Raw genomic sequence first — 18,651 nt, 5'->3', positions numbered from 1 at the left:
TCCCTCTTATAGGATATGTTAGCCATATAGGGATTCATTCTTTCCATTGTCATCAGAATATTATGCCAATATTCCTTGTGACATGAATTCTTGAAATCTAATAATTCTCCTCCCCATCCTTGAATTAAGTTTATTACTTACTGGTGCTGAAGGGTTATATCTGAGGCCAATATTTATCTCAGAATTTTACAATTCAACTGGGTAATCATTCATTCCTGCTGGATACTTCATAGCTATTCTGATAGGGAATGTCACTTTTCCTGTTCCATTATTCAGGAACTGTGTACATTCATAAACATATTTAACTAGTGAGTTAATATACAACAGTACAACTATTAGTTATTTGCTTTCAAATAATATTTGTCTAAATTGAAATGTTTTATATTTCCACATGTGTAGTTTAATCAGATGAGACAGATGTTTTTGAAACATTTTCATTTCCATAGTTGTTACCCATCCTAACTATACTATTGTTAACTTAACCTATTTAACATGCTGGTTTACTATTTTTTACCATACAGAGTAATCGGCCTTCTAATAAATTTCCAGGATCATCTGGCGTTTCCATTCCTGATTACAAATCCCTTTTTGTTTATAAGTGGCTCAATAATTCTTTGAATATCTTTTTTATTATAATTCACAATTAGAAGTGCCAGATCTAGAATGAAGAAATCAGGACGACCACTAAATGTGAGCAAAACATACAGAAAACTATAACTATTGGCTGCTTTCTATTTGTTTTCCAGACTTTTGCAACCCAGATCTGGTAGCCCTATTAATAATAAGACGAATAGTGCAGATTTATGTACATTTGTTTTCTATTGTAGTCATGGCAATCCAAAACCAAATTCAAAATATCCAAGCATGGACGCCTTGATAAACTCACAATATTATTGATTGCCGAATATGAGGGCAGCGATGAAAATGGAAATATATCTGTATCATTTTATCCAAGTTTGTTTAACCATTCCTGTCCATGCTTCCACAAAAGTTTAATATATTAAAAACAAACAAACAAAAATGGCAATCATCATCAGGAACTGGCAAGAAGACGATCAACTAAACCAAGGTTATCTTCTAATTCCATAATTTGGGTTCAGTAATTTCTTCCTTAATTGGTAAGAGATATTATTCCAAAAGACTTGCATGATTTTATCACATGATTTATTTGTGGATTTCAAAGGGCTATAGAATGGAGGGAGGCATGGTTAAGACTGTGCAATGCTTACCTCCAGAGGCTTAAGCTCATTTGAAAATAATTAATTTATTATTGAAAATAAACAAATTTGGTCTATTGTAACATACATTGTACACATGAATAGCCACTTCAATGAGCCATTGTGAGACGTTCTTACATCTTTTGTTTTCTACTATAGTTTTAACTAGACATATTTTGGCCTATTGAATTGTGTGAATGGGCCCATTGACTGCCACTTTGTCTCAGGAAACTTTACAAGAGGCCTATTCACAGCAGTCATTTTGTTCAGTGTGTACAAAATCCTAAAGATAAGGTATTAACATTCCACAGTACATACTTCATTTCAATATTAAATTAAAACATGTTAAGAAAAGGATTTGTGAAATGTTTGCAAATTTGCATTTGTCCATTGTAACAAAGAACTACCTAAAAATAGAGAAATAACAAATGCCTGGATATTAGTTCTAGCTGCCTTGCAGTAGACCACATGCCACATTAAACAATTTAATACTGCATTTTACTATCATTAAATTCAGGATTCTTAAAATTATCTCATGCAAGCATTAAGAGAGTATGCTTTGCACATGTATTAATAGCTTGCACATTATAAATCTAAATGTAATTATTTTTGATGCTGAAAGGGTAAATCATATAGAATGAACGGAAAAAATGATCTAACAAAATATTTTAATGATTTCCCCCACACACACAGCTGCCTTCTAAACCAAAGTAAATGCACTTCTTAAAATGCTATATTCCAAAGTTTTTGCAGCAATTGATCTTCTAGAAAGTTCATGGAATCAAACTGTAAAATAAGAACACAAGACCCTTAATAGATTGCAGAAACTATACTCTGTTCGAATACACCCACTCCTCATTTAGTGACCACATTGGATTTCAACAACTTGGTTGTTGAGCGAAATGGTCACTAAGTGAGCACATGACAGAGAAAGAGAGAGAAAGAGAGAGACACTGTGAAGATCACTGCTGCTGTCTCATCCCAATAAAGTTCTCTCATTCAGCTATGCCGGTGTTACTCTCATTCCAGCATGCGTTGTCAAGCATACAAAATTCAGTCATAAATGTGTGCAATGCAGAAAATGATTTTTTTATTACATCATATCTATGAATGGTCGCTCAATCAGGTGGCCACTAAATGAGGAGTGGATGTACAGTGACTTTACTGGAGGATATGATGAAGAAGCAAGATAAAAAATATAACTAGGACCAATTTGTTGCTGCAGTGCACAGGGCTCAGCATCTTCATCCTCTTGTCAGTGTAGAAAATACGCACCTGACACTTGGTTTGGTTATTATGGAAAATCCAGATGCAGCCCTTTCTCTGCTGATTTACATGGTAGTTCTTTCACTTCCAGAAAATTGAAAAATACTAAATATACATTTGTTTCAATGCTAACAACAAGCAACTAGTGTCAGTTACTTGTTTCCAAGTAATCATTTCATGGGGAAAATATGAAGGAAATCTTTGTCATGGAATGAAAGAGCAATGGCTTCCTCAAAACTAGTAATCATATTGGAGACATAAAAAGGGCACTTTGCAGAGTTATACACGGATTTAGTTGTTTTTTGTCTTGACAGACATGTTGTTGTTTATTCATTTAGTCGTTTCCGACTCTTCGTGACTTCATGGACCAGCCCACGCCAGAGCTTCCTGTCGGTCGTCAACACCCCCAGCTCCACCAGGGAAGAGTCCGTCACCTCTAGAATATCATCCATCCACCTTGCCCTTGGTCGGCCCCTCTTCCTTTTGCCCTCCACTCTCCCTAGCATCAGCATCTTCTCCAGGGTGTCAAGTCTTCTCATTATGTGGCCAAAGTATTTCAGTTTTGCCTTTAATATCATTCCCTCAAGTGAGCAGCCTGGCTTTATTTCCTGGAGGATGGACTGGTTGGATCTTCTTGCAGTCCAAGGCACTCTCAGAATTTTCCTCCAACACCACAGTTCCAAAGCATCTATCTTCCTTCTCTCAGCCTTCCTTATGGTCCAGCTCTGCAGCCATATGTTACTACGGGGAACACCATTGCTTTAACTATGTGGACCTTTGTTGTCAGTGTGATGTCTCTGCTCTTAACTATTTTATCGAGATTTGTCATTGCTCTTCTCCCAAGGATTAAGCGTCTTCTGATTTTCTTACTGCAGTCAGCATCTGCAGTAATCTTTGTGCCTAGAAATACAAAGTATTTCACTGCTTCTACATTTTCTCCCTCTATTTGCCAGTTATCAATCAAGCTGGTTGCCATAATCTTGTGGTTTTTTTGAGGTTTAGCTGCAAGCCAGCTTTTGCACTTTCTTCTTTCACCTTCATCATAAGGCTCCTCAGTTCCTCTTCGCTTTCAGCCATCAAAGCAGTATCATCTGCATATCTGAGATTGTTAATGTTTCTTCCAGTGATTTTAACTCCAGCCTTGGATTCCTCAAGCCCAGCACGTCGCATGATGTGTTCTGCGTACAAGTTGAATAGGTAGGGTGAGAGTATACAGCCCTGCCGTACTCCTTTCCCAATCTTAAACCAGTCCGTTGTTCCGTGGTTTGTTCTTACTGTTGCTACTTGGTCGTTATACAGATTCTTCAGGAGGCAGACAAGATGACTTGGTATCCCCAGACCACTAAGAACTTGCCACAATTTGTCATGGTCCACACAGTCAAAGGCTTTAGAATAGTCAATAAAACAGAAATAGATGTTTTTCTGAAACTCCCTGGCTTTTTCCATTATCCAGCGGATATTGGCAATTTGGTCCCTAGTTCCTCTGCCTTTTCTAAACCCAGCTTGTACATCTAGCAATTCTCGCTCCATGAATTGCTGAAGTCTACCTTGCAGGACCTTGAGCATTACCTTACTGGCATGTGAAATGAGTGCCACTGTTCGATAGTTTGAACATTCTTTAGTGTTTCCCTTTTTTGGTATGGGGATGTAAGTTGATTTTTTCCAATCTGATGGCCATTCTTGTGTTTTCCAAATTTGCTGGCATATAGCATGCATTACCTTGACAGCATCATCTTGCAAGATTTTGAACAGTTCAGCTGGGATGCCGTCGTCTCCTGCTGCCTTGTTATTAGCAATGCTTCTTAAGGCCCATTCAACCTCACTCTTCAGGATGTCTGGCTCTAGCTCACTGACCACATCGTCAAAGCTATCCCCAATATTGTTATCCTTCCTATACAGGTCTTCTGTATATTCTTGCCACCTTTTCTTGATCTCTTCTTCTTCTGTTAGGTCCTTGCCAATAACATCTCTTTTAGGCCTGTTGTCCAGTAGGTGCTGCAGATCCTCATAGAACTGCTCTACTTCAGCTTTTTCAGCATCTGTGGTTGGGGCGTTTTAAACATTGCTTGTTTAAAAATAATTCCTTATCTCTTCTGGCTAACCTCTGGAATTTTGCATTTAGAGCAGACATGCAATTGTTCAAAGTGGCTGTTATTTTTGCAATAAACCATTTTTTATCATGAATTATTGCATGGGAACATATAGGAGAACTGTTATGCACATATTGCGACAAGCTGTCTTTATCCTTGGAAAGTATTTTGTAAAATAAGCCAGTGGAGGCACCATAAAATAAGGATGCTTCAAGTTGGAGACAGAACCATCAAGAATGGTTCTCCCCCTTCCACACTACACTCCCACTGAGTGTTTTCAGGTGACCTGGGAAATTGCAATAAGTATATACCTTTCTGGTGATTCTGATTTTATTCAGTAGAAAAGCTGAGATGAAATGGGAGCCTTATTGTTCATAAGGACATAAAAGTTAAAACTAAATTTCTGTTACCCAGCAATAGAAAGAGTGGTCAGACCTGTTCTATCCCAATTCACCTCTGAAATGTGAATTGAGGCACCCTTCTGCTGTATATCACTGTATTTCGCCATTTCTTTTCTCTTCTTTTTGGCATTTTTAGAGTTAATCTTTTCACTTAGCAAGGTTTTTCCCTCTTAAGTTCTAGGAGAAGCATCCTAATAAAGATATACTGCTTGGGTCTAGTGGCAAATTATCCTGAAAGACAGTGTGGTGGGAGAGGAATGTACCAGAGCTGGAGAATGCTGTCGATTCAAAAGCAAAAAATAATTCTGGGTGGTGGAAAAGTAGGTCCTCTTTGCAACTCGGTCAAACAACTGAGGTTTTTGGGTTTGCGTCACTCCACTGGTGGCCATGCAATCCTGGGAAAAGACACACTTGGTTTAAGGAATTGCAGACAGGTGCAACATCATGTCTGCAAAGTTCTTTTAGCAGTTAAATCTGAAGTGCTCCACACTCTAAAAAGTTTAAATGTATACATGTTCAGAGGCCTGTAAACTTGTCACTTTCAGATAAAAGAAAGCTATCCCAGAAAGTTAAGGTACGATTTGACTAGCATTAGTCTCACATCACTAAGTTCTAACCTGCCTCGGCAACATGGGCTGCAAATGGTCCTGTCCTTACAGCTTTATGCCAGACAATTAAAGGGAAGCAATTAATGGATTCTCCTGGCTTCGTTTCTTCTCCCAACCAAAAGTCACCACCAATTGTTTGTCATGGTCCCTCTTCCAATGTTCCTGGAAAACATCGTAACGTGTTCCCATGCCCTATTGGTGCTGACATGGGTTGCTGTACGGGAGGGGGCTGCTCCTGTTTCCTTGTACCAGGCTGCGATGCGAGGAATGAAGAATGCATGTTTGGGTTATCTTGCCTGGTCAAGGACATTTCCCGAAGACCGGCAGAGACCGTTAGGAGCACCTGCAGGGAATGGAATCGTACTGACTCTGGGGTGAAGGACTGGACACTGCCTGGGGTTTTATTGGGAGAAATCCCGCGCTTTTACTATTCTCAGCTTTGCTTGTGATCCTGCATACTATTCATTATTAAATCAGATATCCATAAAACGCTTGCGTGAGTCTGATAGTGATTTTGAAATGGCAATCATTACATTGTTCTTCTTTAAACTGTGGCATGGTGGGCTTGGGCTAGTGTGGACAGGTGTCTGGGATGGAGGCTTTAGCCATCTTTCAAAAGTGACAGGTTACTGGTGTGGAAATGCTCTGTGCTGGTAACATGTCACTCAAGCTATTTCTGAGTGGGACTGGGGAATTCTGGGAGTTGAAGTCCACACATCTTAAAGTTGTTGAGGTGGAGAAACACTGGTTTGAATTATGAAATAAAACCCAGTCATTTCAAGTGGAACGGTTTTTATCATTCCATGATGCTTTAAGGGTTTTACAATAGAAGAGAGTATCTGCAGCTCAGGGTTGAACTATGGAGTCCTTGGTGCTCTCTGAGATCGGTTGTTTGCTTGCAGACATTTCATTACCTGACTAGGTAATATGAGTGCTAGTGAGTGTGGGGTTTGCTCCCTGTTTATATAGCAAGCAAACAACCAAGCTTGGAAAGCACCAAGGACTCTGCTTTAAGGGTGTCATTGGAAGTTCTCTTGCATCATGCAATTAGAAAATATTTTTTTGAATTTTCCACTCTGGGCCAAAACAACAGGTGATGATTCTCATTCTTACCGACTTAGGATCAGTAGGGTGATCTGGAGCTGGCATTTTAAGAAACACCGGACACCATGAGGGAGGCATTCTGGATCTGACTGCTCATCATCCTCTTGCCTGACTGCCTGGAAGGTAAGCCACTGCTGTCTGTGTTTCTAAAGAGTCCTATATACTGTATGTGAAGTTGAATTTCCTATATGTGGACATGAGTTTACATGCAGGTGTGTATGGTGCCTTCAAAAGCACAGCAGGTAGAAAATGCAAAAAGTACTAGAATAATATTGGTTTGATTGGCTTGCTAAGTTTTTCAGAGGGGGAGGTGCCCTGTTCATACTCTTGGGCCCTGTTGATGTTGAGATCCAAGATGCCTTTATATTGTAAACGAAGTGAGTCTTCAACTTCAAAGGCACTCTGAAAGTCCACAATTAACTGGACAAAAGAGCATGCACAGAATACACAAATACATCAGAGCTTAGCAAGCCATTAACACAATATTTCCTTCCCCAAACTACTCTGTGCTGATAGTCTTGTTGCTTACTTGAACATGGCCTCACTCCTCAACAGCAGCTCCTTATCTCCTCCTCCATCTTCAATATTCTCATACTATAAGACAGAAAATATAAACCTTTTTGTGTCTGTGAGTCCATGCGGGAGGTGGGGGTGGGGAGTAATTCTGCAGGTAAAACTTTAAACATTGGTGTGGAAGGAGACAGTCCATATCTTCAAGTTTAGGCATATGAAATTTACATTAAGGATACTGTAGGTTTAAAAACCATTTACTGTAAAATATATATATATATACTGTAGATATAGTTATAGATGATACAGATACAGATGGTCTGACTGAACTTTATTTTCTGCTGCTCCCAAGGAAAGGGCTGTGTGAGAAATTAACATCTCTGTATTCTGTTTGTTGTTGTTCTTTTTCATTTTTTAAAGACAGCCTAATAATCTTACATTCCTTTCAATTAGCATAACCACAGGGCAAATGAATAAGAATACACTTGGAGCTGAATTCAAGAAAGACAGAAAAAAGGGGAGGGATGGGTTATGAAACAATGCTCCCATGAAAAGCATTTTTTTCTTTCCTCTGCCAATTTTTACACAAACTGATTTGCTGGTAGTGCTCGCCATGAACTGCTCCCCTATGTATTTTAGACATTGTAGGAGAAGAGTCATTGTGTGTGAATTGGGCAGCCATATAAATTTATTAAATAAAATAAAATAAATAATCAGGAGGAATCTGGTAGCACCTATTCAAATTAAAACTTTTTATTAACCAGTATAAACTTTTGTGAACTACAGCTCACTCCAAGCTCACTATAGTTCATGAAAATGTATGCCTTTTAATAAAAAATTGTCAGTCTGAAAAAGTATTACCAGGCTGTTTCTGAGGCTTCCCTCTTTCTGATTTTAGTAGTCCTGGAGTGAAAGAAAAGAAGAGGCATCATCCATGTTCCCGTTGTTATCTTTGGCTGAAATATTGTGTCAAGTTTTGTTTCAGTAAACACGGAATCCTTGACTGGTTCAAGTTTTGCTTTGGTAAAATGCAGCCAGTTCAAAACATTTTGCCAAAATGTGCCAAACGGGGTATTTTGTTTCAAGCTTGAAACAAAATACTTTTTAAAATGTTTGTGTACACCCCTTATAAATAGACTTAATGGGAATATATCTTCAACTTTAGAAAAGAACTAATTATCCTTATTTTATTGACAACAGCATATCTACAGAATAGTTTTATTAATGTTACAGTGGAACTTTATTTCAGGTGAGCATATATAGATTTACAGCAGAAGGTTTTAAAAAACTTGTTTTCTCATTTGGGAAAAACAACAACATAAATTTGGGAATTTGCATTAAGAACAATGAGAAAAAGAACTTCTTCCTTTATATCTAAAAATACGTATGCTTTGATTTTATATGTAGGGTTTTTTTAAAAAAAATCTTATTATTGTGCATGGCTGAAGTAGGAACGATTGATTTCTCTTAGGGTTTAATTGGACATGATCAATTGTGAATCACTAGTGGAACAGCAAGGTAATTCATCAGCTGCTTAATGTTGAAATGGGCTATGCTTACCCTTTCAACTGAAAAAAAAAATGGAGTGCCCTAAGGGAATGAGATTTAAATCATTGTGCTTCTGACAATTAAATGGGTGTACTGTTGTCTGTTACAGCATCATTATTCTTAATACTGGGCTGAAAGCTACTGAGTTTAGAAGGGGTCTATGTTATGAGAGATTAGAAATTCTGTCCTTGGTGCTATTAGTATACTAATGTCTACAATTATTTTATTTTATTCTATTCTATTCTATTTTATTTTATTTATTTATTTTATTTCTATAGCCGCCCATCTCAGCGAGTGACTCTGGGCGGCTATAGAAATCAAATACATTTTGATTTATTGGGTGACTCTGTATTATATTATACAGCAGAATTATGGGAAGGATGAAAACCAAATCTTTTTTGTTTGTTTGTTTGTTTTAAGGGGAAAATAAATGCTAAAGTTTTGGGGGGGAAAGATGAACGAATTGCTCCATTTTATGACTCTGCACATACTGGTATGTGTAGTTTAAACAAGACAATATTACACTACAGCCTCTTATGTGCCTGCATTAGACATTAACATTTTCCTAGCTGAAAGAAGACTATGACTGACATGCTCCCACAACATGGCAGAGAGAATAAAAACGTTTACTTCTCTGCAAACACCAAGGTAGCACTAATTATTGTCACTGCTAGAAGACTTCCTTCACTAAATCCTTCTTCCTCCAGGTCTTGGAGGAGACGTAACAGCATAGCAAGAAATCTCCTTATCACTGATGCCTATTTTTCTCTCATTTTTAGGTTTTTTTTTAATGAATCTCATCCTTGATTGTGGCCATAGCTGAAACTGGCTGAACTAGCTTCAAATATACAGTACCAACATCGTAGCTGAACTAGCTTCTCATACATCAACATCAGGTGTTGATGCTTTCTGTTGATTCAGTTATAATAGAAGTGCCTAAAATTGAGGTGGCTTAAAAAAATAACTGCAATTCAATCAATGCCAATAGCCTAACTCAGTTTTCTCAACCTTGGCAGCTTTAAGATGGGTGGACTTCAACTCCTAGAATTCCTCAGCAACCAAGGGGAATTCAGCAAGGCTGGCTGGGGAATTCTGGGAGTTGAAGCCCACCCAGTCCACCCATCTTAAAGCTGCCAAGGTTGAGAAACACTGGACTAACCAGAGGCAGCCAGGTGCAGAAAGCAGGAAGAAATGTTTAATTTTGTACATTGAAAGGACTGTGTCAGTTTTCTTTTATTTAGGGATTCAGTGAAACCTTCAATTTGATCAGCAATGCCCAAACTTATGCATACTGTATAAGTATAGTTACTGTGAACAAGTATTGTAGGCCAGAATAAGAGAGAGGAAAAGACTGGTTAGAAATGTACCAATCCCTATTTAAAATGCAGACTAGGTTTCATTTCTTGACTCTCTGGAGAATATGCTATCAAGTTCCACTGCAAAGCTAAATCATATTCTTCTAACTTAATCTTTACTCTGGCTTATAGTACACACTGAGTGAAGTTGGATTCACACAGCGTAGTTGCTAGAGCAGATTTCTTTTTCATAGAAACAGCAGGACGGGTCACAATTTCCTCTCTCCCTTCTAACTGCTTCACTAGAGATTCTGCCTTGTTCTTTCTTTAAGATTGTTTTCACAGCTTGTCATGATGGATATTGAAAGTGAGTATAGCTCCTTTTCTCACAGACCTTCTTGCTTTATGCAACTATGTTTTTTTTTCCTTCTAAATTTTCTGATGTCCTTGACAGCTAATTAGCTTGGCTGCTATCTTCTATTCAGTTTCTCCTCCAAAATAGTTTTTAGCTGACCAGTGTGACACAATCATGGGACTCAGACATATTAGAAGCCCATTAAACAGCCACTTAACTTGGGTTTACCATATCTGGGTTGCCTAATCCAGTTGATCACTAGATGGCAGCAGAGTTGGCATTTACTGCCATCTGGTGGTCATGCAAGTGTTTGCAACCCAGATATCATAACCTTAATTTTATTGTATTAAGCCTAGTAAGGGGCCATGCTCCATCTCACTAACTTTCTGGATCACTGTAAGGGTTGGAAATTGGAGGCACTATTTTGCAGTGGGGTTGTTCCTTCCTGAGTGGGTAGTTCCATTTGGTGGTTGTGGGAAATAAAAATCCAGTGATCGCTCTCTTATATATTTTATTACTATTGTAAATTGCTGGGAGTCACTGAGATGCAGATAAATTTACTAAATAAATAAAATAGAGCCAGTTTGGTGCAGTGGTTAAGGTATCAGACTAGAAACCAGGAGGCTCTGAGTTCTAGTCCCGCCTTAGGCATGAAAGCTGGCTGGGTGACCTTGGGCCAGTCACTCTCTCTCGGCCCAACTCACTTCACAGGGTGGTTGTTGTGGGGAAAATAGGAGGAGGAAGGAGTACTAGGCATGTTCCCTGCCTTGAGTTATTTATATATAAAAAAGGCGAGATAAAAAAATCTATTAAAAATATCTATTGCAGAAAGATACCCTACTGTTTTTAGTGGTCATGTCTTCATGATGCAGGCTTCATCTTATCAATAGCCCACTGGAGAGGCAATGTAGATTTGTCCCCAGCTATTCTGTTTTTAAAGAGATCTTTTCCATCTTCTCCCAGCATATGACTTGGTATGGACAATCTGTGATACCTCATCCACCATCTTAGTGATAATGCAGTTAGGAGATAGCATTTGCTGAGCTTCTGTTGGCTAGCTGAGGCTTTATAGACACACCCCCTGCCCTCCAGTGACCTAGCACTGTTTTCCATGGCCATTTTGCCATGGGTTACAAGACAGACTGAACACCTGGTTTATACAGAGGCTTCTGTCCATGTAACATCTGACTTGTCCTTCAAAAAGCACAGTTCATTCATCATGTAGACTTCTTGGATACCAGTTTTTTGGAAGACTGCTTTATGCAGTGGTCTTTCAAAAGACTAGTAGATCTGTCTGTACAATGCTGGTCGATCTAAATTGTGAAAGAACGTGTCATTGGTTCTGTCCCAAACGGTGCATTTTCTGCTACAAGAGATTTCACAAACTTTTTACTGTTTGTATTATTGGAGTATATTGCATAGTTCAGAAAAGACTTCTGAACGCTGAAGGCCTGGCCATTTGCTGCCAACATTGCAATTCCCTTGCAGCTATTAACAGTTTGGAATATTTGAGAGTGGGAGTGAAAATTACACATTTCTGCTAGTTTCCCTTCTAACACAAGAGACAGGAAGTCTGGTAAGCCTGGACAGGGCCGCAACTAGGGGGGGGGCAACCGGGGCATGTGCCCCAGGTGCCGCACTGATGGGGCGCCAAAATGAGTGCTGGGGAGGCACCAAAATGGGTGCGGAATCCATGTTTGCCCCGGGTGACAAAGGCACTAGTTGCGGCCCTGAGCCTGGGTCCAGAATAGACCATCTGATAAATCACTGGGACAGTGGATGGATGTGAGATAGAGTGGAAAGGACCTTTCTTGATGGACATCCTGTAATCCTCTTCCATTCCAAATTGTCAACCAGACTATTTTTGAATGCAGGGCTATCAGACTATCATTAATCAAAGTACTCTACTCCTGCTTTTCAAACAGAGGCTTCCAGAACAGCTTACAAAGTTCAGAATTAAGGCGATCCTTACAAATTGGTCTAAACAATATAATATGAAGAAAAAGAGAAGTGAGGAGGAGAAAGAGAAAAAAGGAGGAGATAAAACTCAGATTCTGGATTTAGCTGCACAGTTCAGTGCAGAGTGCAGCAGATTGCAGAGACGGAACAAAGGGTATAAATAGGACTTCTACTCATATGGAAAAAATGCCTAATTAATACACAATGAGATTTCTTCACAATTCTACATACAGTACAATGCCACAATCAAAATGCAAAAGAATTATATCTCACAGAAAAATAAGTATGGCTTTAAGTTTTGAAATTATTCCAAAGAAAACAAATTGGCTAACTATAACATGGATTTTTAATTTTAAAATCCTTCATGCTGCATTAGATTCAAAATGAAGGCCTCAAAGCTAATCTCATTCACAAGGAATTATAGACTATAACCCTACAACCAATACATTGGGAGTAAACCTCATTTTGTGGATCATATTTTTATGCAAATTTAAGAGTGTAGTATAGCTAATGTGGAAAGCAACTACACTATTATTAAAATATAGTTATTAAAAAGTAAAATGTGCACCTGGCCTGGGCTGGTCCATGAAGTCACGAAGAGTCAGAAGCAACTGCACGAATAAACAACAACAACAACAGCAATCAGATCAGAGGGAGCCAGTTTTATGATTATGATTTATGGTTTAACATCATGTGTAAAACCAGTGAATTGTGGCCAACTCAGTAAATAATGGTTATGTAATTATGGCTTAGTGTAAGGTACGAACTTTATATATCTGTGAGCCAGTTTGGTGTAGTGGTTAAGGCATCAGGCTAGAAACCAGGAGACCATGAGTTCTCATCCCACCTTGGGCATGAAGCTAGCTGGGTGACCTTGGGCCAGTCACTCCCTCTTAGCCCTTGGAAGCAGGCAATGGCAAGCCACTTCTGAAATCTTGCCAAGAAAACTGCAGGGACTTGTCCAGGCAGTTGCCAGGAGTCAAGACTGACCCAAAGACACACACACACACACACACACAAACAGCTAAGAGCAATGTATAATTACTCCAAAATAAGCCCCACTGTGTTATACATGAATGAGACATAATTCACAGAACTGTAAATAAAGCAGAAATATTACCTTAGGGCATAATAAAGCTCTTTCCTTCACCTTATCCCTTGGGCTTTGGATTAAAAATGTATATCTACATGGCCAACTAATTCTTTCAGTGAGAGGCCAGATCAATTTTTTTCTTCCTTGGGTGGGATTCATAAAACACAATAAGCCATGCTTTCTTTAATCATGGCTTATTGAATAAGCCACAACTGGCAGGATGCATACATTGCATTAAACCATCAACCATGCTAATCAGTTATAATGGGAGATAATAGTTTAGCATCATCTATGATCCCAGTGCTACTGTTCTTACACAGGCCATGTGTATCTCAAAAATAATATTGAAGTACAAAAGATTTAAATTATTTTAAACACAATGAAAACTCAAAGAGATAAATCCTAAACATACTTAATTTCTCAGACTGTCTAGCTTGCATACTGGTTAGCATGCAATGGCCTTCCTTAAATCTGGGTTGCTGTGAGAGAATGTAGAACTGGTCTTGGGAAGGGAGCAAGGAACCATTAAGGCAGGAGAAAAGACTACAGGTAGTCCTCAACTTATGACCATTCGTTTAGTGATTGTCTGAAGTTATGATGGTGCTGGAAAAAGTGACTTACAAATAGATCTTGCACTTATGACCATCACAGCTTCCCCGAGGTCACATGACCAAAATTCATGTGCTTGGCAACCAGCATATATTTACAATGGTTGCTGCATCCCATGGTCACATGATCTCCACTTGCAATCTTCCCAGCCAGCTTCTGACAAGTAAAGTCAATGGGGAAGTCAGATTTGCTTAATGACCATGTGATTCACTTAATGACTGCCTCACTTAGCAACAGAAGTTCTGGTCCCAATTGTGGTTGTTAAGACGAGGACTACCTGTACTTACCCCTGCAAAAATGGAGAGCGTGAGAAAAAAATTCAAAATAATCTGCCTTGATTTTGGTTGGTATGAAATGGAGCACAGAGAAACTGATAGATTTTAAAGACTATGTTATTTTTACCCTACAGCAATAAAGAACATTCCTGGAATCCCTACTGTTTCTGGAAGGACTGACAATTGGAGAGGTAGCCATGTATGTCTGAACTAAAACTAACCTCCTTATTGGCCGTACTGATAGGAAATGAAAATTGCTATCACTTGTACATTATTCTTGTTATCTTTCACCATCATAATCATATAAATTCTAAAGCACTCCCAAAGATTAATGTGCAGAAACAGTACTCAAGGTGCTAATGTAGCAGTCTTAAAATAGTTCAGGTGATATCTTACCATGCATCTGGTGTCTAAGCCAAGTTAATTCAACAGTATTAGGGTGATCAGTGTATATATTATTCCCCAAAGCCTATTTCCAAATATTTTTGTTAACTGATATAATGTAGGTAGTTGAATATAAGGTTTCAATGGATACAATCACTGAATTTTTCCTTTGCAGCTATTACTATATACCATGGCACAAAAAGAAAATGATAAAACTTGATTCAATACTATTGGAATAATTCATTTTTTATGCACTGGTTGTATACTATTTAAAACATTTCTACCTTGCTCTTCCAGAAACAGAAATGCTTATGTTTGCATTTCTGTTTCTGGAAGAGCAAGGTGAAATAAAACATATAATGCATAGAGTCTTGCTGATATTTTAGCCTCAACCATGAAGGCTCACTAGGTGACATTGGGCCAATTGTTATCTTGAGATGGTTGTTGTGGGAAAAACTGGAATACAGAATGCTATGTATGTTGCTTTGAGCTCCTGGAGGAAAGAGACAGTATAAATCTAATGAAAAAATAACGTATATCTGGCATTTAATTCATCAAGTGAAAAAAAAAAGATCATTACATGAAGTTGGAAAAGAAGACAAACATTAGGATAATTTATCTATACCTGTAGGTAATAGAATCAGGTGAACCAGAATGATTTGTTGGCAGGCCATCCCACCAAATCAGACTACTGCTCCTTCTAACATTGCAGCAGCATTTTTGGTGCTGTTTTGGAGAATACAACAGAAAATGCTCAATCATAATATAAAGAATGATTTCTGCATGCAGAATGTTTCCATTATTTGCCTGGTTCCTGCACTGTGCCAACAATGCAAATTGGATAATTTGTGTAGTTACATTATTTGTATCATTTGTGTAATGATGTCATGACTTGGGTGTTATCACTTGCTCATCCTTGCCCTCGCTGCAGACAGCCATGTATGGAAATGGGATTGAGATATTGATTTAGTTAACCAGGCAAAGATGGCCTGAGTTCCAGGTGGCCCTAGCCCATTCTTTGTGGGCCCTGAAGCTTCTTTGACCATTATTGTTGAAACTTGGAGGCATAATTTTTTTTTAGATTTTTTTTATCCCATCTTTATTATTTTTTGTAAATAACTCAAAGCAGGGAACATAGCTAATACTCTTTCCTCTTCCTTTTTTTCCCTACAACAACAACCCTGTGAGGTGAGTTGGGCTGAGAGAGGGCGACTGGCCCAAAGTTCCTTACTATTTTGAGGCAGGAAACATTGGGAATAGACTTAATAGTTTTTTAAAATGAAGAAAGTCACCATCCAAATGGTGGGGAAAAAATAGTCCTATCAAACTAAGGCTCCAAAAAACAAAACAAAACAAGGGGGGGGGGAGTATAGGCCCCAACCTTCAAACTGTGAATATTAAATTCCTAGGAATTTGAAGTGCCACAACTTCCTTCCTATCTTTGTCCTTGAACTGCAGGTTTATTTACAGGTCTACAGCAATCTATATAATTAGGGCTACAATGTGACAATTTATAGATTTAAAAATAGTGAACATATATAGTATTGGAGTATATTTCATGCACCATCTGCAATTGCTCCAAATGAAAACAGTGCCAGAACTTGGAATTTAACTCTTTGTTTTTGAAAATGTACTCAATTCATTTACACTGAAGAAATACAGAGTATAAGAATCCACTGTGAGCTATCACAAAAATGTCAAAGTCAACGGTCAGACGAAATGTTTGTTATCATAAAGATGCTGCAATGAAAATGGACAAAGCTTTGAATCTGAAATAAGAACTGAGTTCTGAAGTACCCAAACGCTTACTATAGTGTGACTTTTAGTTAGTTTAATATTTAGACTCAGAACTCTGTTACTGCAACAATAATATAGTTGCTGGGAGTTGGGTGACATATAAATTTAATAAATAATAGTAATTGTATAGTTCATAAGATAGCTTTGAACATATCAAAAAAAATGCAACTAGTAACTTTAGAATGAGTTCGTTGTATTTTGTTTACAATCTTAGAAAATACTTCTGTTACAAACAGTGGGAGATAAGAAACCAACTTTTAAGTGAGGAAGACAAACTATAAGTGGAAAATTAACATGCAGTTTAGAGAGCACAACTTGGAATGGTAAAAAGTTATAGTGAGAATTAAGAACACACTTAACAAAGACACCTTTCAGTTCAGCACTACTGTTAAAGAATTAGGCATGAGGAACCCTGTAATTTAGATGAGTATGATCTGGAAAACTGCACATCAAAAATGAGGGCCAAATGAGCTTCAAATAACAATGGGATTAGATGTTTCTTCTTCGCTCTCCATTAGATGTTTTGGCTAGGTCTTCACAGCAGATGAGGAAAGAAGTCTTCCAGATTTCGACTCACAAGCATCTCCATGTCGAGTAGGAGGTCAGTCCAAACACTTAAACCTCGGACTTCGAAGTCCCCATCCCTGGCTTTTAGCTGTTTCAGCTGGGACCAGACTGCACTGCCCAGTGGCTCTGGCTTCTGGTAAAGACAGAGGGCATGTTCCTGAAACTCCTGCCAAGGTACTTCATCCTCTTTTAGACCACTGGTTTGCCACTCCCCATTTACAGGGTTGTAACTGAGGCAGCTTCCCCAGGTAGACAGGATGCTTAAATAGGGGTCAAGTAGTTCGGGATAACAGCTGCAAAGCAAAGCCAACCTTGGTGCAGGCAAGAGGCGGCAAAAAGATGACAGGCGAGCTGGGTCTCCCAGGAGCAGCCAAGGGAGCAGCAATGCTTTGGCTTCCACGTCCCAGCCAGGCTCCAACAGAGCTGTAGCCACTACCCTGTAGAACATGGGGCCATAATGCAAATGATCCATGAGGGCCCAGGAAGATTGACTCCAGCCTCCGTCATTCTCTCCCTGACCTTGTAACTGTAAAAGCAGCAGCTGAGCCTGCACTCTCACCGGTAGGGTTTCTTGCTGCTCAACACTGACTGTTTGCCCGAAAGGAGATCCCAAGTGATGAAGGAGAAGTTGGGAGGCAGCTCTGCGTCTTGCCAGAAGATTCACAAATGAATCTTCCTGGTCAGCTGCAGGGAAAAAGAGGCCATTGAGAAGGAGATGGCGGCTGGCAGAGGGCAGTGCCCAATTCTCCAATAATGCCAGGCCTAGCAGCTCTGGGCCGCGCCTCAGCTGATTGAAGCTGGCCAGGCCTCTCTGACTCAAATGTTGCTTCAAAGTGTCCCAGAGGCTGGGCTGGGCCTGGAGTCGGCTGTGGAGCTGCCGGAAGAAGCATGCCCAACTCAACACTCGCGTCAGGGTTGTGGGATCCCAGCCTTGCACCAGGCCTGAGCGAGAGGCCACCAAAAGGTGAGGCAGCTGCTCAGTTTGCAAGACCAGTGTCTCCATGACAACAGGCCCAACAACAAGAGATGGTGAAGATTTCCTTTGTCCTTGGTGCCTCCAGTTTGAGGGGGTAGGAAGTGGATCTTCTGAGTATCACTCTAACCAATCAGCAGCCAGCTTTTCCACAACTGCTATTGGGCAATGAAAAGCGCTCACTCTCTCTCTTCTCTCTCAGCTCATATGTACTACGACTTTAGACTTCAGAAAATCCAGGCAGAGACCCATAGCAGAAATTTCCTTTTTGCTTTGCACAGTGTGATTCAGCAGCTTCCCACACTGGATGCCTTCCAGATGCATTGAACTTTAACCCCCTTCATTTCCTACTTGCTCAAATTAACTGAGAATTATGGGAGTTGAAGTCCACACATCTGGACAGCACCAAGTTGGAAAAGGCTGTGTGTCTGTTCGGTAGGATGTGACAGTGGGCTCAATAGCACTTGTTCTCAGGTATAAGTATATATGCTAAACTAGAAAGCATAGGAAAGTTTGTTACAAGGCCGGTACAGTATTTATCTCATGCTTACCTTTCAGAGTAATTGATGGTAGCTAAGGATACAGAATTGAGAACTTTCT

The 18,651-nt window shown here is 39.3% G+C and overlaps 1 protein-coding gene across 1 annotated transcript; it reads right to left on the bottom strand.

Moving 5' to 3' along the window:
* Positions 1–17,046: 17,046 nt before the first annotated feature.
* Positions 17,047–18,087, bottom strand: FANCF (FA complementation group F). Its single transcript, XM_063318015.1, has one exon. The coding sequence runs from the start codon at positions 18,079–18,081 to the stop codon at positions 17,047–17,049; it is 1,035 nt and encodes a 344-aa protein (XP_063174085.1). The 5' UTR covers positions 18,082–18,087.
* Positions 18,088–18,651: the final 564 nt, after the last annotated feature.

Source organism: Candoia aspera, chromosome 1, assembly GCF_035149785.1.
Source record: "Candoia aspera isolate rCanAsp1 chromosome 1, rCanAsp1.hap2, whole genome shotgun sequence".
Classification (NCBI taxonomy): domain Eukaryota; kingdom Metazoa; phylum Chordata; class Lepidosauria; order Squamata; family Boidae; genus Candoia; species Candoia aspera.
The sequence above is the reverse complement of the archived record's forward strand: the minus strand, read 5'-3'. Positions and strand labels throughout refer to the sequence as shown.

What these genes read in the sequence shown, in the direction of transcription:
- FANCF (XM_063318015.1), bottom strand. Translation starts at nt 18,081, where the DNA reads ATGGAGACACTGGTCTTGCAAACTGAGCAGCTGCCTCACCTTTTGGTG.